Below are 24287 nucleotides of genomic sequence, written 5' to 3'. Positions count from 1 at the left end.
TAAGAAACAATATTGCTAGAGAAGCAGAACACCAGAGGGTCAACCAGTGATCAGACCCCTTAGAGTGCACCTATATTTTGCTGCTGAACAGAAATAGGATTTCTGTCAGCCTCCACCTAAAAATAGATACTACTTAAAATCTCTGCTTTAGAAAGTGAAGTTTCATTGGGTAGTTTTAATGTATTTTTTTTATTATAAGGATAGATTATTGTATCATTTAAAATGTAAAAAGGAAGCAAAGTGTTGGCTATTAATTTCCTTTTAATATCTCAAAGCATAACTCCAAATTAATGTTTATTAATTAATACTATCTTATTTTTTTCTTTAAGTACATTTTGGGGCCTAAGTTACATTAAGTGCTTGTATATTTGTGGATTGATATTTGTATGTACATTTTATTTTAATAGGAAGAAAAAACCCTTATTCATGGGAATGTGTGTGCCAAAAATATTCTACTTATCAGAGAAGAAGACAGGAAGACAGGAAATCCTCCTTTCATCAAACTTAGTGATCCTGGCATTAGTATTACAGTTTTGCCAAAGGACAGTAAGTTCTACAGGAGTTGTATTTAACTTTATTAAGCTTTACTTGGAGGGTTGCATAAAAAATGTTAATTTTTCTTAAACCATTTTATTGACATTCTTGATTAATAATAAAATTTATCTGCCATGTTTAGCAATCTAAATTAAATTATAGTTACTTCCAAGTCTCTGTCCATTTGTCCTTATAAGCTTGTTACTATGGACTGTCAGCTGATGGTCACGGTGCTAATTCAAGCCAACAGGAATCCCCAAATTGGGATATGGTGGAAAAGGAAACTTTATTCAGTGCATAACGGAGCAACAGTGACACAGCATGGCTGTGAAAACAGACAGCACCGGACTCAGGCCCCTCTCTGGCCAGACAACTCTGCACTGCTCCTTGATGGTCTGCTCTGCTCTGAGCCAGTCTGCTTTGCACTGTGCTGGTCTTCTGTGCTTTGGTCTGCTCTATTCTGTGCCAATATGTTCTGCTGATAAGCCAGGGAAACACTGTTTTCAATCTTTAGTGGAAAGGAAGGTGTACTTCCAGAGCCAGAGGCCAGCTGGCTTATATAGACAGAAGTCCCTGCCCCTGGTCCCTGACTGGTCTGTCTTTACGCAAGTGAGGACTCCAGATCTTCACAGTTTGATTGGTCCAAATGTCTTTGTCCTGATTGGTCAGAATAGAACCAGTCTGGTTGGTCAGAGTTATGCTACTCCAGTTGGAAGGTTGTAATAGGATTCCAGGAACTTCTTTATAAGGGCTGCCTCAGACGGCAGGAACACAGTACAGACAGGCATTTCAGTGCAGAGGGAAGTAGTTCGATGCAGTCTTCTCCCTAAAGTACAGTTTGCATGAGAGGCCACCCCTGTGTAGAAATGGCTGCTAGGCTCTGTTTTATGTTGGTCTTTTTTTTCTTTCAAATTTTAGCCCAGTTCACCACCAGGAGCCCTTCTTAGTAGGCATCTTCTTTCAGGTTCCACAGGACTGTAAGAAATTTTTAAAACAATTTTAATACCCAATTATGTATGGAAGGTCAGATTTTATCTTTATTTTTATTTTCTATTTTATTTATTTTTTAGATACTATGATAATATGCAAAAATCGTGGCTATATTTCTGAATATTTCGTTAGAATAGATCCCGACAGTACAATTACTGGGTCAAGGCCTGGGAACATATTTAAGGCTCTCCATACAAGTCATCAGGGAGCTCTCTGAAAAAAGTGGTACTCAGTTGACCTCAGAGGCCTTTTGAGCATTGGAGAACTCTTAATTTAAATCACATTTCATTGTTTTGCTTTCCTGTTCTGTGATTATTCAAGACACTGAGTAGTTTTTCATAAATTTATTGTATATTTGCATTTGCTGTTTACTACACTGTTTCTTCACATCTTTTGTCCAGTTTTCTGTGAGGTTTTTATTGATCCCATGTATTTTTCATGGAATAATATTAACCTTTCTCATTTTGTGTCATTCTTTACCATTCTGATTTATTTTTTAATTTTTTTTAACATTAAGATTGTTTAAATATGAAAATTCGTTGATAATTTTCTTTTTAATTTCTTCCATTGCTTCTATGCTTTGAAAGTTCTTTTCTACTCACAGAATATTCAACGGTATTTTTTCTATATATTTTATGTTCCTTGTTTACTTGTTATGCTTATTGAACTGGAGTTTATTTTGATGTTTGTGCAAGGTATCTTAATTGACTTTTTTGGAGGACTTAGCCAGTTTTACCCTCTTTCTCTTTGATATTAATGTGTCCTTTCTTTGTCATCTATTGCATTACTCTAAATACAGGAATGTGCTTTTGATGTGTACTTCTCATACATTTGTCAAAGGACTTATTTTATTTATCATTTTATTCATAATTTTTAAAAATAGTTTAGATCCCTGATTATATATGGAGGATCAGATTATATCCATTTTTAAAGTGAAATTTTCTAATATTCTTTGAGCCACAAGTAAATTGCTAAATTTTTCTTTCCTTAGTCACTAAATAAAAATTTGAAAAGATATGTTTACCTAGTTTGTGATTTTACTTAGTTTAACTAAATTTTGACTTTTAAAGGCTTACTTATTTATTTTTTAAAAAGCTTAAAAAAATACCTTTCTTTTTTGTTTCTTAATCTTCTATTTAACACATTCAATTAAAATGAAAAATTTGTCAAATAGTTGAGGTTTATTTTGGTCCAAATAATGTAATTGTATTTCATTATCTGAGCTAATTTCTCTAATTGAGTGTTCTAAATTTAGAATCAAAACTGATTTAACTTTTGTGCATTGATGCATAGTTGAGCCAATAGTACTTAAACTTGATGGCTTATCTGACAGTGAAGACAGGTTATAAGGCAGAAAATGTTATAGAATCTTGGATCTGGTTCTCAGTTAAATTTTACCCTTTGGAATGAGAGGTGAAGAAAGAGAAAATGTATTCATATGGTGAAGGAGAAAGGCACAAGTACTCTTTGAACATACCAAAAGTTGTAACAGATTATCCTTCATTCTTATCTGTCTGTCTTATCTATCTATCTATCTGTTATCTATCTATACCAGAATACAAGAATGTAGAGAGTTAAGGTACTCCCTCTTTTCTTGAATACCATTTTTTTTTTTTTTTTTGATAGGGTCAAAGACCACAGAAAGTTTACTGGAGAAATTCCATTATCTGAGCAGAACCTACACATATTGATTTTGCACCCAGAATATCTTGGTATAATTTAGTCACCGTCTGCCTGTTCGTCCTTATTTTTTCACCCACAAATTAGAACTACCACTGCTATTGAATCATTAAAACAGATTAGAACCTTTGCTATGTACACACTGTAAAGAAATACAAAAAAATATCAAGAGGCAATTTTAGGACAAATTTTATGGAAAAAAAATTTTTGAATGCAGTATTAATAGTAAGGGATAAAGAGACACTATAATTTAATGGAAAGAGTTTAGTTGTTCCAGGATTTATTGTACAGGATTCTAATTCTCTTACTTCTACTAACAAATTGTGTGACTTTGAGCAAATTACTGTCTTATGGAGTTCAGTTTTGTCATTTGTTAAAGCTGAGATATTGAATTAGTCGATTATTCAAATGAATTTTAAAATATTTGCATATAAAAGAATTACTTACCTGTGAGAACTATTTAGCCATACAATGTTCCTATCATTTAAAAGTTCTTCAGGAGAGAATACCATGGGTACCACCTGAATGCATTGAAAATCCTAAAAATTTAAACTTGGCAACAGACAAATGGAGTTTTGGTACCACTTTGTGGGAAATCTGCAGTGGAGGAGATAAGCCTCTGAATGCTTTGGATTCTCAAAGAGTAAGTTTTACAGACTGGAATTGGATTAACTCTGTGATCCTTGATGTTTCTTTTACATGATTTGAAATTTTTTTAGCACATCTAATGTTAAAAAGAAGGTTGATAAGGCATTATGCAATTTACTCTCAATGTGTGTTTCTTTAATTATAGAAGCTACAGTTTTATGAAGATAGACACCAGCTTCCTGCACCAAAGTGGACAGAATTAGCAAATCTTATTAATAATTGTATGGATTATGAACCAGATTTTAGACCTTCTTTCAGAGCCATCATACGAGATCTTAACAGTTTGTTTACTCCAGGTATGTATTCATGGAGCAATTCTACTGATTCTCTAGGTATCTTTCTTTTTTCCTTTTTTTAAAATAATTTATTTATTTATTTTTAGAGAGAGGGGGAGAAACATCACTGTGTGGTTGCCTCTCCCTTGTGCCCCCAACTGGGGACCTGACATGTAACCTAGTCATGTGCCCTGACTGGGAATCGAACCAGCGACACTTGGCTCGCAGGCCAATGCTCAATCCACTGAGCCACAGCAGCCAGGGCCCTCTTTTTATTTTATTTTATTTTTTTGTATTTAACAAATCGTTAGTAATTTTATAATGCCTTCCAGTAAGTTCTTTAATGTCTTTTAGCACTTCTTAACTTCTTATGGTCCTATGACTTTTTCTACTTTACACATTTTCTAGTCTCCATGATTGAGCGGTCTTTCCATTTTTAATTACCCAGTTTTAGTCTTCCACCTGATGAGTAGTATACTACAGAAGTTTATCTTATTTGAGTAAAAACAATTCTTTGTTTCTTTAAAGCCAGTATTTACACATTTTATAATATATTTTCTAAACATGAAGTAAATTTGTTTTTGTTTCTCCCCTCCTTTAAAATATGTAGTTAAATATGCATGTGTTTGACCCACATGTATTTCCTGTTTCAATAATACTTGCTATTGTCACAGAAAAAGTCAGAATTTATTCTAACTTTATTAATATTAAAACTACCTATTTTGTGAAGTAATTATTTATCCTTTGTAAAAATCTTTCTTGAAAGCCTGTCAGATTATGGGTAATAATTAAAGGTTCCCATTACTGTAATCTAAACTATTAGAGTTACCTGGTATTAATTTGCATTTAGTATTTCTAACTCATTCTAATTATTTTTGTCAGCTTGAATACCTATCAATTTAATCCAGAGAATATATTTTCTAGTTTATGGTGGTAATACTCTTTATTTCTGCAGATTATGAACTATTAACAGAAAATGACATGTTACCAAATATGAGGATAGGTGCCCTAGGGTTTTCTGGTGCTTTTGAAGACAGAGACCCTACTCAGTTTGAAGAGAGACACTTGAAATTTCTGCAGCAACTTGGCAAGGTGAGATAACAAAAGTTTTAAAATAAAGTATAATCATAGAACATTTAATTTAGGAAAAAAAATCTTTAGAGAGTATCTAAAGTTCACATTTCACAAATGTTTAAGGAATATTTGTAGAAAAAATAGATTTAGCTGTCACAAGTTCTGAGAAGAACTTCTTAGAACCTTTAATTGTAATGTGCATTGAACATCTTCAAGAGGATAATAAATTAGTCAGTATTTCTCTGGTTGATTTGACTATGGCTCTTTCTGGGTGGAGGGCACTTTATTTATGAAATAGAGAAAGGAATAATTGAATTAAGCCTTTCAACTCATTCTTTTTTAGTCATCTCAGGGAGAAAGAATCTGATTGTTTAGAGTCTACGCGCTGACTGGACTCTGTTTACTAGCAGACAGTTTCTTTCTGCTAAAAGTTCACACAGTCATGCTTAGCCTACATATTTTAAGTAAGACAAGGAAAGGCTCAATTCTTACCAGGTCCAATCATAGTGGCAAGCTCTCTTCCTCTAAGTTTGCCAGTAAAGGGTTCTGTACTATGTGACCTTATGAAATAGAATTTGGTATTGACATATTATGAAGGCTTCGAATCTAAGCTAAGTATTCAGATCCCTCTTTACCACAGCTAAACACTGGGAATTATATCAAGTGTTGGCTTAGCTATATTAATACTTTGCTCTTGCTCCTTGTTTGTAAATATTCTCATGATTATTTCAAGTGATATAGCAATGGCCAAAAAAGAAAAAAAAAAAAAAGATCTAGTTCTTTGGATGTATCAGTTATCTATTGTTTTGTAACAAATTACCCTAAAACTTAACAGCTGAAAACAACATTTATTATCACCTAATTTAAGTAAATCAGGATTCTGATAGCAACTTAGTGGGCATCAGCCAGAAGGCTTGACAACGGGATGATCCACTCTCAAGCTCCCTCGTTTGGCTATTGCCAGGCTTCAGGGTTTCTGCTTAAAATTCATTTATATGGATCTCCCTATAGGACTGCCCCATAACATGGCAGCTGAGATCACACACCCACAGTGGAAGCCATGGTCTTTTTTTTTTAACCTAATTTCAGAAGGGACATCTCATTCCTTGCTGTGTGGCCTCTGTAATTAGAGATTTAACTTTGAGCTTATATATGGTCTAAGTTTGTTTTTTTTTTAATTGGCTTCAAATATATAACTGAAAATATCATCACTGAGTCTTGTAGTTCAAGGACTATGCTGTTTTATTCTTTAAGAATGCAATAATACCTGATGTATACTAATTTGATTAATGCCCAAAAGTTAATTTTAAATATTATATATCAACTTATCAACTCTATGTAGATAATGAGTCTTAAATTAAAAGAGAACAGATTTCTTTAATGATTAGCCTTAAAAAATAATTTTAATAAATGAACAACATGCCCATAGACTAAAAATATACTTTCTTGAGCAAATAAATTAGACTTTGTATGTCTGCTCAGGCTGTCATAACAAAATACCATGACCTTGGTGGCTTAAACGTCAGATATTTATTTCTGATAGTTCTAGAGGCTGGAAAGTCTGACATTAAGGTACTGGCAAGATTTGGTTGCTTTAATGGCACTCCTCTTGGCCCTCATATGGGCACCTTCTTGTTGTGTCCTTATATGACAGAGCTCTGGTGTCTCTTCCTCTTACAAAGGCACCAGCCCCATCAGATTAAGGCCTCACCCTTATGTCCTCATTTATCCTTTATCATCTCTTCATAGGCCCTGTCTCTTAATACACACATATTGGGAGTTAGGGCTTTATCATGAATTTAGGGGGGACGTTCACATGCAGTCATAATAGACCCTTACTTCATCAAGCACACTGACAGTGATATCAAAGGGTGTACTGTGAAGAAGCGAAGTTCTTTCTGGAAGTTAGTGATAGAAATTTAGGAATTTCCTGGCATGTCCCTTGGGTTGTCTTAATAATTAATGTTCATGATTTATGTTTAAATGCTTTCTTGAAGTTGTTTATAATTCTTTTTGAAGAAATTAAATATAGGTTTACTACCCATCTGTTGGAACACTATTTCCTTTTTTTGTGTGAAAGTTGCCTAATGTAAGCTTAGAGATGTCTGTTAATTCTAGCTGTTGGAGTTGTTTATTTAATTCTTGTAGAACTTGTAAGTACTTGTGTAGAAAACTTGAGATTTCTATAGTTATGTGCTGTGTTGTTTAGGGTAATTTTGGGAGTGTGGAGATGTGCCGGTATGACCCTCTACAAGACAACACCGGAGAGGTGGTGGCTGTGAAAAAGCTTCAGCACAGTACTGAAGAGCACCTCAGGGACTTTGAAAGGGAAATTGAAATCCTTAAATCCCTGCAACATGACAACATTGTCAAGTACAAGGGAGTGTGCTACAGTGCTGGTATGTTGCCCACTGAAACCTATTTTGAACTCAAGGTATGGCATTGGCATCCTGATAATAGAAATATATACTGTCTCAAGATCTGGACTTATAATATACCAGTATCCAGAGAGAGAAGACTGGAGATATAGCACTTGGTGATGGTGGGCTATAACTACAGGAAGTCTTTGACAAGATGGTTAATCGTTCTCTTCACTGAGGATAGTGGTTATCGCTCTTGTTTAAGCTTATCAAGTGAATATCTTTTTTATATATATAAAATTTATTTATTTGTTTGTTTGTTTTTATTTACTTTTAGTGAGTGGAGAAAGGAGAAAGGGAGTGAGAGAAACATCACTGTGTGGTTGCCTCTCACTCATGCCCCCAACTGGGGACCTGATGTGCAACCTAGTTATGTGCCCTGCCTGGGAATCGAACCAGCGACACTTGGTTCGAAGACCGATGCTCAATCCACTGAGACACAGCAGCCAGGAGTTGAATATCATTTTTAAAGAAAGAAATTGCCTTTGCTCACATTTTCTTTAAAAACAGTTTAAAAATTAGATGCTTTTTGTTCAATACAAGATGAGGAGAAAAGAAGTTTTCTCATCAGCTTATTCTGGTTTCCATAAAGGGTTGCAGAAGACGAAAGCATAACTATCTTTAAAGCTTTTTAAAAAACTTTTTGATTCCAAAAGCCTGTGTTCTTTATTACATCACCTTTAATTTATAGTCACATTTTGTCATCTTAGACTCAGATTTTATATATCTTTAATCCATTTATGAATAGTTGTTTTAAAATATTTTATCAGTAAAATATGACAAAATAATATTATGTTCCCATTTGTATTTTCAAAGGCCGCCGTAATCTAAGATTGATTATGGAATATTTACCATATGGAAGTTTACGTGACTATCTCCAAAAGCATAAAGAACGGATAGATCATAAAAAACTTCTGCAGTACACATCTCAGATATGCAAGGTACCTAATATTCTGGCTCTTTATTGATGATGAAGAGAGAATGTTGAAGTAATTGTTAAGAAATTCTCTAGTTTTTCTTAGATAATTAAGGGAGTATATATAGGCAAGACCATTTAAATTATTTATGTTTACAAAACAAGCTGAAAGAATAATGATATTTTATCCATAGGGTATGGAGTATCTTGGTACAAAAAGGTATATCCACAGGGATCTGGCAACAAGGAATATATTGGTGGAGAATGAAAATAGAGTTAAAATTGGAGATTTTGGGTTAACCAAAGTCTTGCCGCAAGACAAAGAATACTACAAAGTAAAAGAACCTGGTGAAAGTCCCATTTTCTGGTGAGTATATTTTAGTACAATAAAATGAAATTTTAGAACACAAACTTCAAACTTTATTTTTACTATTATTAGTAGTTTGTCAATAATACCAAAAATGTATCATATACTTAAAACTTTATTTTTACTATTAATAGTCCGTCAATACATTTCATGGATTATCTCATTTAATCCTTATAACAACCATTGGAGAGTATTATCTTAAGTATGAGGGAACTGAATTGTAGACAGGGTAAATAGCTTTCTCAAGGTCAAGGTTTCTACATTTCACCTACAATATCAAGTGAGATCACAGGATATTTGTCCTTCTCTGTCTGACTTATTTCACTTAGCATGATACCTTAGAGGTGTTAGAGGTCCCTAGGGAGATGGGTGAAAAAGGTGAAAGGGAATAAGCAGTACAAACTTAGAGTTATAAAATAATTAAGTCACAGGAATGTAATGTACAGCATAAGAAATATAGTCAGTAGTATTACAATAACTTCATATAGTGACAGATGGTTAACTAGTTTTATCACAGTGATTACTTCATAAGGTATGTAAATGTTGAATAACTATGTTGTACACTTGAAACTCATCTGTCAACTATATTTTAATAAAAAGAATATAAATAAAGTAGTAGTTACTTTTTTAAAAGTTTATTGGTAGACCAGAGGAATGGTATTCCATGAGGAGGACAACAAGAACAAGAGGATCAGGGGCTTGCAAGTTGAGGGCATCATTACAGAATGAACAGGGAGTAATTAGGACTAGAATGATATTGAGCTCTGTATACCGTGTTAATTAGTTCAGACTTTATTTAGTAGAAAGTGTGTGAGAGATTAGAGGCTTTATCCAGGGAAATAACGTGGTAAGACTCATAATTTAGGAATATAAATCTAAATTTTTTTTGGTTCTCTGCCTCTACTTTTGGTGACCGCTACTTGTGGGGACTGCTGGTACCCCCTTTAGGGAATCTGTACTATCAGAAGTTATTTTCATAATAAGACTAAGATGTTATTTGCCTTTTTCATGAGTAGATAGTGGACTTTTTTATAGGCTATAATCTTACAGTCTTCTATTAAACCAAACATTAAAGAAACTTAAATGTAATATAGTGCTACTTTTCTCACAAAATTATTCTTTTAAGAGTATATAGGAGACCCTTTAACCTAATGTTTGAAAATTACTGGTATGGAGGGTATATTGTATCAAGGAGAGGTTAACAGCAGGGAGAGGCTAGTTAGACAACTTTTGTGGGAATCTAGGCCATTGGTTTTTAAACCCTTTGTGTATGTATACCCACTGAAAGAATGGTGAAAAACTATCCTGTCTCACACATTTTAAAATTGATAGCTAAAGTTTTACTTTATAAATTTAAATAGCTGTAAATAATATATTTTCTAAAGTATTGTATGCAATGAAATCTAAACACAACAATTTAATACCTATTGTCACCCACTTATAGGGACAGACATTTTATTTTTGATAAAAATTTTATATCATTCTTTTTTTCTTTAAAATTATATTCAAATTATATTTCTACTTCCCTTCTCGCCCAAAATTTTGCATAATGCATTATATTTGTACCTGGAAAACCTTTTGATCACCTATCTCCTTTGTAACCAAAATATGTACATACATTGTAATTAATTTTTAAATTTCCTCTTACCACAAAACTCATAAGTTTTCACGTTTTTCTTCTGGATTAAGTTGTCATTGAAGTTACTGGGATACAATTTTCCAAAGCAATGTAAATAAATTACAAATTTAGATAATTTTTTTAAAAGTTTTATTGAAAACACTGAAAAAATAGTTTGTGTAAATAAATAGGTAGGAAATGGAAGTTTTGTTATAACAGTATCGTTTATTTCTATGACTCCTTCTGAGATATGTGCTAAAAAAAGCAAATAGTAATCTTCCATTAAAATTTATCTGTTAGCTGGGAATTTGATTAGATCTATTTTCCATTGTTATTAAAAACAAAGAATTAAAGCCAGTTTCTTTTCAAAAGTGGATTTACTATCCAATCATTAGTCATTCATTTTCTCCATCTCTGAGAAGCAGTATATACCAAAATAATTTTTCAAATTAAATTGTGATGTTACTCTGATTTAGAGGCATCTTGTTTAAAATGATACATTCAGAAAAGGTTGCAAAAACAATATTTTAAATATACTTTTCGATAACATTATATCATGTTTTAAATATATTATTTAAATATGGCAAACCTTTGTATTGCCTCAAAGGTTGAGTCAGTTTATGAAGATTATCTTTTATATAACCCATTTGGCAATGCCTGGCCTCGTAAACAAATAACATTTAATTTTCAATAGAAAGATCTGACTGCAGTTTTCAATTTAAGTACACATAGTAATATTATGAAATATTATTTCTAAGAAAAAACAGAATTGCAGAACACATGTGCAGAGGCATGCTTATAGTGAAACTAACAAAGCATATTTTCCAGAGCACCTTCCTTCCAAGATTTCTTCTTTTCTAATTTTAAATATTTACTTTTATACCTAATATTCTTTGTCATAATGAAAACTCCCAAATTATATAAACTTTGGGCTCTGTATTTCTCTCTGCATGTCTGGAAAGCTAAATCACAAAGGCAGTCAAAGTAAGCTTAAAATGATATACTATATCTAGCATCTTTAATTTCATATTAAGTGATGAAAATAAGATAAATAATTTCTCATTACTTAAAATACAATAAGTAATACAGAATAAAATATAGCTAAGATTATAATTTATGGAGTAGGGTATATATTACTTTAGTAAATGTGTTGGGGAGATATGTATCAAACTGATGTTTTATTTTGGGGAATCATTAAATAAGCTTGAATAAAAATCAGAAATAACATATTTTTATCATGATCAAAATTTTCCTATGTGTTTTATGAAAAAGATAGCTGCTATATGTTGCTAAAAACTAATCAGTTTGGCAATTGACATATAGTTTTATATTAACAAGTAAAAACATTAAATGTTTTATATAATGAAGTGAGGTTGACTACATTTTGTATAATTATTTCAGAATGTGAGTTGATAAAATAGGTTTTAGCTCACTTACTCAATAGTGAACACTAACTCTAGTCTGAAATAAATCAGATATAATTTTTATCCATAGAATTTAGCCATCATATCTTTTTAAAAATTATCATTTAATTTAAAAGAATCTGTCATTTATTTTGCTTTTGTTGTTCAAAAGTGCTCTTAAGCTAATAGCACGTTTTATCATGTCCTAGGGATTGATATCAAGAGCTGAGGGAAAAATGCTTCTGGAAAAAATTTTTTTTAAATTGTCAAAGCAGGATTTTGGCCTCATGGAGGACCCTTACTTATACTGTCCTTGCTGTAGAGTACCCCTTGGTAAATCTTCTATCCCTGGGGTTACTCTTCACCAGGTTTAAAGACCTCTGTGCTCATCATCTAGTACAGGATCTCACCTAAGATCGTTACAGTGATATTGGCATAAGAGATTGATTTGAGACATTTCTAAGACGTACTTTAGAGGGACTTGGTGGCTCATTAGACTTCGGATTGAAAGACAAGTCAAAATAATTTCTAAGATTTCCATATTGGGCAGTTACATAGATTGTGATGCAATTCATTGTATCAGGAAAGTAAAATAATCAGTAGGTTTGAAGAGATGGGGATGGAGTTCTGTTTGCCTGTAGAACTTTAATATAGAAATAGTCAATAAGTCTGAAGCACCAAAGAAAGGTCAAAGATGTTATAAATGTAGGAGACTTCAGTATATAGTTGAATGATACTACCTAAGGGAAAGTTTTTGACAGAGGAAGAGATCTGATGATGGAACCTTAGGGAAACCTAGATTTAGAGGATGGAGAAAAAAAGGGAAAGTGTTGGAGATACGTAATTTTAAACTAAATCTCCTCTCAACCCAGAACCTCACCACAATGACAAAAGAGAAAACTGTGTTATTACTGAATAAGCATTAATCCAGAAAGTAATGTGCATCAAAAGCAATCTATTTATAGATTGCAAAGAGAGAAAGAAATCTTACTCTTTTTTATGGCCAAGCAGATTCAACCCATTACATCCATGTTCTCTTGATAAACAATAACTAGTCTTCAAGTGAGAGGACTTGACATCACCATTTGTCACACATAGTTCATCCTAAATTCACTGGGTAATTAAAGTCACCATCTGTGTGAGCTAATTGGCTTTGCCAAAGGGAAAATAAACTCGTATCTTTATGACAAGACGTAATTTTGTAACTAGGAAGGAGGCACCTGCTGAAGTTAGATTCCTACACCCCTACAGAAACTGGGAGATAGGCGAGCTAACTTCCTGATGATTACATTCGAAAGAGATGGTTCCCTGGTTCTTCAGAAAGACATTTATGTATCATAAAGCTAGCAAGAGGCTTTTAAGCAAAAGCTTTTAAAAAGATTTACATATATTTGAAAGAGACAAAGAATTTACAACGATAAGTTTTCTAAAGTAAGTGCTTTCAGAAAAGAGGAGAAGGAGTCATTTCCCTCATTTTCAACAGGGAGAATTATATATATATTTTTTGATCTATATTTATCTTTACATAAATAGTCGGAGAGAGTGAAACGATGTGGGGATTTTTTTTTTTTTTTTAATTTTATTTTTTGGTTATTCAATTACAGTTGTCCCATTTTTCCCCTTTGCTCCTCCCTCCCAGCCCATCCCTTCTCCCACAATTATATCCCTCCCCGTTGTCCATGTCCATGCGTCATTCATATACGTTCCTTGACTAGACCCTTCCCTTACTTATCCCCCTTCTCTCCCTCCCCCCTCCCCCCTACTGACTACTATTCTAGTCTTTGCCTATTTAGTTCGTTTGTTTGTGTTGCTCTTTAGTTTCCTGTATTGGATGATATCATATGGTATTTTGCTTTCTTTGCCTGGCTTATTTCACTAAGCATAATTCGCTCTAGTTCCATCCATGTTGTCGCAAATGGCAAGAGTTCCTTCTTTCTTTCTGCTACATAGTATTCCATTGTGTAGATGTACCACAGTTTTTTGATCCACTCATCTACAGATGGGCACTTAGGCTGTTTCCAGCACTTAGCTATTGTAAACAGGGCTGCTATGAACATAGGGGTGCATAGGTTTTTTTGAATTAGGGTTTTAGGATTTTTCGGGTATAATCCTAGCAGTGGAATCACTGGTTCAAATGGTAGTTCCATTTTTAGTTTTTTGAGGTAATTCCATACTGTTTTCCATAGTGGCTGCACCAGTATGCATTCCCACCAACAGTGCAGTAGGGTTCCTGTTTCTCCACATCGTCGCCAGCAGTTGTTGTTTGTTGATGTGTTGATGATGGCCATTCTGACAGGTGTAAAATGGTATCTCATTGTGGTTTTTACTTGCATCTCTCTGATGGCCAATGATGTTGAGCATTTTTTCATGTGCCTATGGACCTTCTGTATGTCCTCTTCAGAGAAGTGTTGGTTCAGGTCCTTTGCCCATTTTTTAATTGAGTTGTTTGTTTTCTTGATGTTGAGTTGTATAAGCTCTTTATATATTTTGGAGATCAGTCCCCTGTCTCTGATATCATTGGCAAATATGTTTTCCCATATGATTGGTTTCCTTTTCATCTTGCTGATGTTTTCTTTTGATGAGCAGAAACTTTTTAGTTTGATGTAGTCCCATTTGTTTATTTTTTCCTTTATTTCTCTTGCCTTAGGAGATGTATCCGTGAAGATATTGTTACGTGGGATATCTGAAATTTTCCTGCCTATGTTTTCCTCTAGGACTTTTATGGTATCACGGCTTACATTTAAGTCTTTAATCCATCTTGAGTTTATTGTTGTGTGTGGTGTAAGTTGGTGGTCTAGTTTCATTTTTTTGAACGTCCCTGTCCAGTTCTCCCAGCCCCATTTGTTAAAGAGGCTCTTCTCACTCCATTTTATGTTCCTTCCTCCTTTATCAAAGATTAGTTGACCACAGAGGCTTGGGTTTATTTCTGGGCTTTCAATTCTGTTCCACTGATCTATATGTCTGTTCTTATGCCAGTACCAGACTGTTTTGATCACAGTGGCTTTGTAGTATTGTTTGATGTCTGGTATCGTGATTCCTCCTGCTGTGTTCTTCTGTTTCAAGATTGCTTTTGCTATTCGGGGTCTTTTTTGGTTCCATATGAATTTTTGGAGGATTTGTTCTAGGTCAGTGAAATATGTCATTGGTATTTTAATAGGGATTGCATTGAATTTGTAAATTGCTTTGGGTAGTATGGCCATTTTGATGATGTTGATTCTTCCCATCCAAGAACATGGTATTTGCCTCCATTCATTTGTATCTTCCTTAATTTCTTTCTTCAATGTTGCATAATTTTCAGTGTACAGGTCTTTTATCTCTTTGGTTAAGTTTATTCCTAGGTACTTTATTTTTCTTGTTGCTATAGTAAATGGTATTTTCTTTTTTGCTTCTGTCTCTGATATTTTATTGTTGGTGTACAGAAATGCCTTAGATTTCTGTATATTTATTTTGTACCCTGCTATTTTGCCAAATTCACTTATCATATCAAGTAGTCTTTTAGTGGAGTTTATAGGATTTTCTAGATATGCTATCATGTCATCTGCAAATAGTGATAGTTTTACTTCTTCTTTCCCAATTTGGATGCCTTTTATTTCTTTGTCTTGTCTGATTGCTGTGGCTAGGACTTCCAACACTATGTTGAATAGAAGTGGGGAGAGTGGACAGCCTTGTCTGGTTCCTGATTTCAGGGGGAATGCTTTCAGTTTTTGTCTATTGAGTATGATGTTGGCTTCAGGCTTCTCCTAGATAGCCTTAATTATGTTAAGGTATGCTCCCTCTATTCCCATTTTGCTGAGTGTTTTCAACATAAATGGGTGTTGTACTTTATCAAATGCTTTTTCTGCGTCTATAGATATAATCATGTGATTTTTGTCTTTCATTTTGTTTAGGTGATGTATTATATTGATTGATTTGCGAATATTAAACCATCCTTGCATCCCTGGGATGAATCCCACTTGATCATGGTGTATGATCTTTTTGATGTATTGTTGGATCCTGTTTGCCAAAATTTTATTGAGGATTTTAGTATCTATGTTCATCAGTGATATTGGCCTGTAGTTTTCTTTCTTTGCTGTGTCTTGACCTGGTTTTGGGATTAGAGTAATACTGGCTTCATAGAAAGAGTTTGGGATTTTTCCCTCTTCTTGGGTTTTTTGGAATAGTTTGAGGAGGGTAGAAGTTAGTTCTTCCCTAAATGTTTTGTAAAATTCGCCTGTGAAGCCATCCGGTCCAGGGCTTTTGTGTGGAGGGAGATTTTTGATTACTGTTTCAATTTCCTTCTTTGTTATTGGTCTGTTGAGACTTTCTACTTCTTCTTGATTCAGTTTTGGAAGGTTACATGTTTCTAGAAATCTGTCCATTTCTACTAGGTTGTCAGATTTCTTGCCATATAGTTGTTTGTAGTAATTTCTTATAATTGTTTGTATTTCTGAGGTATCAGTCGTGATTTCTCCTCTTTCATTTCTGATTTTGTTTATTTGGGTCTTCTCTCTTTTTTTCTTAATGAGCCTGGCTAGAGGCTTGTCAATTTTGTTTATTTTTTCAAAGAACCAGCTCCTAGTTTTGTTGATTTTTTGGATTGTTCGTTTAGTTTCTATGTCGTTTAATTCTGCTTTGATCTTGATGATTTCCTTTCTTCTTTTTGCCCTACGCTTTGTTTGTTGTTGCTGTTCTAGTTCTTGTAGCTTTATGGTTAGGTTTTTTATTTGAGATTCTTCGAGTCTTTTCAGATATGCCTATATTGCTATGAACTTCCCTCTTAGGACTGCTTTTGCTGTGTCCCATAGGTTTTGGGCTGTTGTGTGTTCATTGTCATTAGTTTCTAGAAATTTCTTGATTTCCTCTTTGATGTCATTGTTAACCCATTCGTTATTTAAGAGCGTTTTATTCATTCTCCATGAGTTTGGGTGTCTTTGATTTTTTTCCCTGAGGTTGATTTTTAGTTTCAAGGCATTGTGGTCTGAAAAGATGCTTGATATAATTTCAATTTTCTTGAATTTCTTGAGGCTTGTTTTGTGTCCTATTATGTGGTCTATCTTTGAAAATGTCCCATGTGCCTTTGAAAAGAATGTATATTTTGCTTCTTTGGGGTGAAAAGTCCTATATATATCAGTTAAGTCCATGTGGTTTAGTGTGTTGTTCAATGCCTGTATATCCTTGGTGTTTCTTTGCTTGGATGATCTGTCTATTGTTGATAATGGAGTGTTGAAGTCCCCTACTATGAGTGTGTTGTTGTTAATATCGTTCTTGTGGTCTTCTAGTATTTGCTTTATGTATTTGGGTGCTCCTATGTTGGGTGCATATATGTTTATCAGTGTTATATCTTCTTGATGAATCGTTCCTTTAAGTATTATGAAATGTCCTTCTTTGTCTCTTTTTATTGCCCTTGCTTTGAAATCCGTTTTGTCTGATATGATGACTGCTACCCCAGCTTTTTTTTCAGGTCCATTTGCTTGAAATATTTTTTTATATCCCTTTACTTTCAGTCTATGTAAATCTTTTGTTTTGAGGTGTGTTTCTTGTAGACAGCAAATATGTGGGTCCTGTTTTCTTATCCATTCCGTTACCCTATGTCTTTTAATGGGAGCATTTAATCCATTTACATTTAACGTTATTATTGACATGTATTTATTCTTTGACTATTCCCTTCTGGCTTGTAATGTTTCTGTTGAGAAATCGGTCAATAGCCTTATTGGAGCTCCCTTGTAAGTTATTTGCTGTTTTTCTCTTGCGGCTTTTAGGATTCTCTCTTTGTCTTGGAATGTTGCCATTTTAACTATGATGTGCCTTGGAGTGGGTTTTGGGGGTTCCTCTTTATTGGAACTCTCAGTGCTTCTTGGACTTGCATAACTTTTTCTCATCAGATTTGGAAAATTTTCTGTCACTCTTTCTCCTATCAGTTTTTCAATTCTGTCCTCCTTTTCTTCTCCCTCTCTTATTCCGATGATCCTGATATTATTTCTTCTCATGCTATCCTGTAATTCCCTTACATCTTGTTCATATTTTTTTAATCTTTTTTCATTTTGCTGTATCGTTTGAGGATTATTACCTACATTATCCTCTAACTCACTAATCCGATCCTCTGCTTCATTTAGTCTGCTTTTGACTGATTCTACTGTGTTTTTCAGTTCAGAGATTGCATTCTTCATTTCTTCCTGGTTCTTGTTGATAGTTTCTATGTCTTTTTTTATGCTGCTGTAGTTCTCTGCAAGTTCCCTGTAATTTTCTTGGAGCTGTTGGTAACTTCCTTGGAGGTTGTCATAGTTGTTTTTGAGGTTTTCGAGCATATTGAGCTTCTTCACCACCATAGTTTTGAATTCTATGTCTGACATTTGGGCTATGTCTATGCCATCTACCTCTCTTTCTGGGGATTCCTCTTTTCTTTTCATTGAGAGGTTGTTTCTGCGTCTTACCATATTGGGTTCTTCTTGTTTGTTTTTGTTATTTGGATTTGTCTGCTTTGCCTTCCCACCTTTGTGGTATGAGATTTTTTATGGTAGATCTGGGGTTTTCAGTGGTGCAGTCTCTTTGATCTCCTGAGCCTGATGTTCTTGGGGTACCTTTCATATCATTTGTTTATGCTGTCTGGTTATATTTCAGATTTTTTTGTTAGTATATTCCTTCTGGCTTGTTGATTGAAAGTCACTCTATCCACTTTATCTCGAATTCTTTTGTGGAGATGTCCGTTTTAGCCTTAGTGTGTCGCCTTCTTTTTCTGCATCCACAGCTGGTCTAGTGTGGCGGTTCAGAGGTTCTTGTTTCTTGCAGCACTGGTGTGCGCCCACGGTTGCCGCAACGGTGCGTGCCCTCGGTTGCCGGCATGGCGCGCTCCCTTGCTGCCCACCGGAGCCAGTTGAGGTGTCCTTGCGCGCGAGCCCCTGCATGGGAGGGGCGGCCGAGAGCTTGCCCCGAGATTGGCACCTATTGTTGCCAGGCCGAGGTGCTTCTGCATTCTCGCCGAGGTGTCCCTGTGCGTGTCCCTGCATGCGTGTGAGCGGCCCGAGAACTTGCCCCGCGATTGGCGCCTATTGTCCCTGGGCTGAGGTGTTTTCGCGCTCGCGTGCCGGTGCCCTTAGTCCCGCTGAGCCGAGCTCCGGGAGTTGGTCTCTCGCCTCTTAGGGCGGGGCCGCGGACACTTGTGCTCAGTGAAGTGAACGTCCGTGAGTCGCTGCCGCCCGCTGTTCCGGCGCCGCAGCCAACTGCCTTCCCTCACCCGTCTGGGAGGGCACGAACAGAGCCTGCGCTAGTGGTCTGCTTTCCGGCCTGGGGCCCGGCGCCCACGAGAGCTGGCTAGGGGTGTCTGCGCACGGTCCTCTGCGTGTTCAGTGGGCCCTCCCTGTGCCCGTTGGGGCACTGATCTTAGGTCCGTTGGGGAGTGTCCGAGGGATGCCTGGACTCACCGCCCGCGCACCTGGGCCAGTGAATGAGAGCACTTCCCTATGCGCGCCCCCGGGACCCAAGGGTAGGGTTGGGGAGTGGATAAGCGCACCACTGCGCCTGCGCTCCTCAAGAATGGCCTACCACCCCCAAACTTTCCTCCCCTCTCCACCGTCCACTAGAGAAAAATATAAAGGAGAATTATGTTCTCACTTGCCCGGCAGCACGCTGTCTCCTGTCCTTCAGCGCCAATGCCACTTGGTCGAGTCCCGTCTCTGCCAGCGGGCAGAGATCCGCTCTCCTCCCAACTCCTCTCCTGGGTGTTGTGGGGATTGAACTGGGGAAACTACAAAGTGCTTTCATGACAACCAAAAGATAAGGATATTTTGCAGTGGTTGGGGGAGTAGCAGTGTCTTCAAGGAGATTATGTTCCATTTGTGGGATAAAGCTAACATTCATTTAAAATATAACTAAATATGTAAAGTGCTTTTAAAAAGTAAATATAAAATTAATTAGTATTACATGGTTAATCGTGTGTAATGGACTCTACATGTACTATAGAAATTCAGTAGCATTGGATCATTAAGACCTTGAGTAGTCAGAGAAGGAGCTTGTGGGAGTAAATTTTAAAGGAGAGACCAGATTTTTATAATTCATGTTTTAAATTTTATCAATCTTAAACAGGTCCTTGTCACCATCTTCCATAATAAGGATAAACTTAGCAATGTAACAAAGATATTCACAGTCCATTAGCCAAAAATTCTCATTTGGTTAGTGTTGATACTTGAATAGACATGGCACCATTTCCCCCTGTGGTTTCTAATATTTTCTGTGCTCCCTCACATAATCATTCTCCTGGGATAAACAGGTTCTTTCTTTTATATGTTAATAGCTTCAAGTCTTGCTCCATTTTAGAGCCTTGTTTTTCCCTTCTGGATACTTACTTGTATTCATTTAAAGCTTAACTTGCAAAGAGCAGTGCATGTTTCCGTTTTTAGGAGGTACTTGGCAGTTAACCCTGGTGTTTCCAATAGAGACAGAAATGACTTTTTAAAAAATTTTAGTTATCTTTGTTTGTTGGAAGTTCCCAAGACCACCCTCAGGTGTGATATTCACTAGGAGGATTCAGAGTACTCAGCATAAGTCATATTCCTAGCTATGATTCCTTACAGGAAAAGGATACAAAGCAAAGTCAGCAAAGGGAAAAGGAGTCTGGGGTAAAGCTGGAGGAAACCAAGCACAATCTTCCAGAGGTCCTTTCCCGGTAAAGTCATATGGGACACTTAATTTCTGTAGCAGTAAATTGTAACGACAAATGTGAAATGTTGTCTACCAAGAAAGCTCATTAGGAACTCAGTACCCAAGGCTTTTGCTGGGGTTGGACATGTAGGCACTCTCTGCCTGGTACAAACTAAAATTCCAGACTCCTAGAAGGAAAGCAGGTGTTCAGCACAAACGTTTTAGGCATAGTGAGCCATTTTATCATTTAGAGAATTGTGGAAACCCTCCTGAAAGCTAAGCTCCATGTACCAGTCAGTTGTCAGCATTGCAAGCGGGACTTCTGGAGGATGGCAACCCCAAGCCTGCTATGTTAACTCTTTCCTGTACACTTTGCTTTTCCTTTAATTTAGTGGTTTGCATGTAAAATCAAGGGTTGGCACATCAAGAAACCATCTTTTAAATGCTTTTCCTATATATCACAGGTATGCTCCAGAATCACTGACAGAGAGCAAATTTTCTGTGGCCTCAGATGTTTGGAGCTTTGGAGTGGTTCTGTATGAACTTTTCACATATATTGAGAAGAGTAAAAGTCCACCAGCGGTCAGTTTGTTCTTTATTTACTTTCAACTTTTTTAACATAAGAAAAGCTTTTTCCAAACAATAATAGTAAGCTTAAGGCTCATTTTAGAGCCTCTTATTGCTTATTTGTAAGACAGCATCCAATAAAATAACCCTAAATTTATTCATTAAATAAACTTGAATTTTTAAAGAAGGGGATGGGTAGAGTACTATCAACCATATTCTTTTAATATTATTCTCAGTGAATCTAATAAACTCTTTCATTATAGGAATTATTGCAAAAGGTAAAATAAACCTTTTAAAGTAATTTTTTTCCTGATCATTGTGGAATTTTTTTAATATAGAAGAGTATGAAAAAAATCATCTCTAATTCAACTACTTAGAGAAAACTACTTTAATATTGTGCTATGTTTTCTTCCAGGCTTCTTTTAATTTTATATATAAAAGTTAAATTTTATTAAAATATTTTATGAAATAAAGGTTGTAACACTATACAGCTTGCTATCCTGCTTTTTCATTAAGTATTTCCTGTATTAGTAAATATTTTCTGCAGATATGGCTTCTGACTTCTGGGTAGCATTTCATAGTAAGGAAATAATATCTAAAAAATTATTTCTATTTTTCAGTCTTTTAAGTAATACCTCTATGAACATAGTGAATAAATATACAGAAATATTTGTTTATCTCTGATTGTCACCTTAGAATAAAAGTATAATGATAGATGAAAGGTCATGAACTCTTTTAAAGGTTTTTGATTATTTCCAAATGCTTTCTAGAAAAGCTATACCAGATTACACTCTCAATAACAGTGCACAGGGTATATACATTTCATCATTTGATGGTATTGACCATTATGTTTTTATGCAGTTTTGCCAAATTGATAGGAAAGAAGTTGTATCTATTTGATTTTAATCTGCATTTCTCCTATTAATGTGGCTGAACACATATTTAATGGTGTTCAGTGTGAGTATATGTGTGTGTGTGCATTGTCTCCTTATGTACTTTGCCCATTTTATGTTGGTAATTTTTCTTACCAGTTTATAAGAGCTCTTTATGTTTCATTAAATGATGTGAATATTTTTCTAGTTTACAGTTCAGACTTCTATGAATTTTTAACATGAGCATTTTTCTCTCTATGTATTTATGCTTAAACATTCATTCTGCACTTTCTTTTTATTATGTCCTCTTTCACATTCAAGTTTTTATTTCAGCTGAAATGTAATGTGACATGTTAAAATAATAACAACCAAAAAATGTAAATATGTTTTTAGTTCACTTGTTTTGAGCCCTTCTCAGGGAATTTGTGTTGAGTATATTATAATTATGGAAATGGGTATATAGCAGTTCCACATTTAATAGTCTTTTCTGAAGTATTACTAAAAAGGAAGTCTTTGATCATTAAAATAGTCTATTTTTAAAAGGTTTCAAACATATAAGAAAACATATATCAAATTTTTTCCATTTACTGGAAGAAGCTGAGAAAGAATTCTGCTTCAAATTAAGTATACCCCCCAAAAATCTCATTGATCAGTGGGTTTGTGTTTCAGGAATTCATGCGTATGATTGGCAATGACAAACAAGGACAGATGATTGTGTTTCATTTGATAGAACTCTTGAAGAATAATGGAAGATTACCTAGACCAGAGGGATGCCCAGATGAGGTAACAAAAAAATTTTTTTTATTCATAATAATCATGCAATTGTCTTCTCTTTTATAACAGGGACTTAAGGTCACTTTTATGAAATTTAATTGGTGAGTTCTTAGATAAATAACATAAGTCATATGACTGTGGATCTAGGCATAGCCATGACATACACCTGTATGGGAGAATTAAGTGGGAGTCCCAAATTCATGTTCTCTTCCAATTAAAAGATAGCACTTGGTGTACATTGTGATTTTGGTTTATTTTCTCTTTTACAGATTTATGTGATCATGACAGAATGCTGGAACAATAATGTAAATCAGCGTCCCTCTTTCAGACACCTAGCTCTTCGAGTTGATCAAATAAGGGACACTATGGCTGGATGAAAGCAATGAACTTCAAACTCTGAGACCAAAATAAAGTTAGAGAACAAAGTTTTGTATTTCACATTGCTGTGGACTATTATTTCATGTATGATTATTGTATATATCATGATGCTAGCCACAAAGATGTGGAAATATCTGCTCAAGACATTCAAAATTCAGTGAGTTTTTTGGTTTTGTTTGTTTTTTAATGAAGATACCAGTAAAAGAAATTGATGAACAGTCCTTGCAAAGAATTTTGTAAAAAGTTTTATAGACTTAACCAGTCAGTTAACATCACCTTTCTTTGGCAAAAGAAAAAATAGACTTTTTAACTCAGAATTTTGAGAGATGAAAAAGTTGTAATATAAATTTTGCAATGTTAAAAATGCACAGAATATGTATGTACAGTTTCTACTACAGAGAATGTATAATACCTTGGCATCTTGTGTGATGTTTTACACAAGGGCTGGTATTCATTAATGGTATTTTCTAATTTTTTCATAGTCTATAATAATGTTACCATACAAGCAAATTAAGATGCTCAGATAAATGAATAAATACTTTTGTGTTCTTATTCATCTATATCACTGGCCAATAATATAAGCAGGTGTACACTTTCACTTGTAGTTCTATGTACTGTAAATATTTTTTGAAGAAAAGGGAACAAGTGTTTAGTTTTATTTGTACAGGAAATCTCCCTGGCTCTAAAAAATATATTTTGAAATGAAACAAGTTTACAAAGCTGTAACACAATCTATTTTCTTATTTTTCTCCCTTGTATCTCTTTGTGTATGTCTTTTTAAAATAGAACTCTAAGTTTTTCCAAGACTATGGCAAATAGTTTTCTTTTAAATTTTTGAGATTACAAATGCAGGAATATTGTCATCCCTTGAGTTGTTGGCTGCCAATAAGATTCTTCAATCCCTGGAAACTATGGTCATGCATTAAATTTGAGTATAAGCCATAAGAGACATTGTTTGTTTGTTTTTAATATATAAGCCTATCACGATGCATAGTGTGGGTTTGGAATTTTTTTTCTAAAGACTGTATTTTAGGGATCTTAGGAATCTATTGTCACAGAAGAAATTTTCTTTTGTTAGAGATTCTTATATATAAGGGAAAAATGAGAATAAATTGGTGAAAAATATGCTTGTTATTTTATTCAAGAATGCCAGTAGAA

At 34.8% G+C, this 24287-nt stretch overlaps 1 protein-coding gene across 3 annotated transcripts in view; it reads left to right on the top strand.

Annotated features, from left to right (window-relative positions):
• Positions 1-23189, top strand: part of JAK2 (Janus kinase 2) — a 173386-nt gene extending 150197 nt beyond the window's left edge. For all 3 annotated transcript variants that reach the window (XM_090274131.1, XM_090274130.1, XM_090274129.1), the window contains 10 exons: positions 408-546; positions 3696-3847; positions 3998-4148; positions 5083-5219; positions 7411-7600; positions 8438-8562; positions 8732-8904; positions 21003-21120; positions 22647-22760; positions 23021-23189. In XM_090274131.1, coding sequence (XP_090130257.1) covers positions 408-546; positions 3696-3847; positions 3998-4148; positions 5083-5219; positions 7411-7600; positions 8438-8562; positions 8732-8904; positions 21003-21120; positions 22647-22760; positions 23021-23128 — 1407 coding nt within the window. In that variant the 3' untranslated portion in view covers positions 23129-23189. The remainder of the gene's footprint in view (positions 1-407; positions 547-3695; positions 3848-3997; positions 4149-5082; positions 5220-7410; positions 7601-8437; positions 8563-8731; positions 8905-21002; positions 21121-22646; positions 22761-23020) is intronic.
• Positions 23190-24287: the final 1098 nt, after the last annotated feature.

This window comes from Furipterus horrens, unplaced genomic scaffold (genome assembly GCF_987537825.1).
Source record: "Furipterus horrens unplaced genomic scaffold, mFurHor1.1.pri manual_scaffold_4, whole genome shotgun sequence".
Lineage (NCBI taxonomy): Eukaryota > Metazoa > Chordata > Mammalia > Chiroptera > Furipteridae > Furipterus > Furipterus horrens.
The sequence above is the reverse complement of the archived record's forward strand: the minus strand, read 5'-3'. Positions and strand labels throughout refer to the sequence as shown.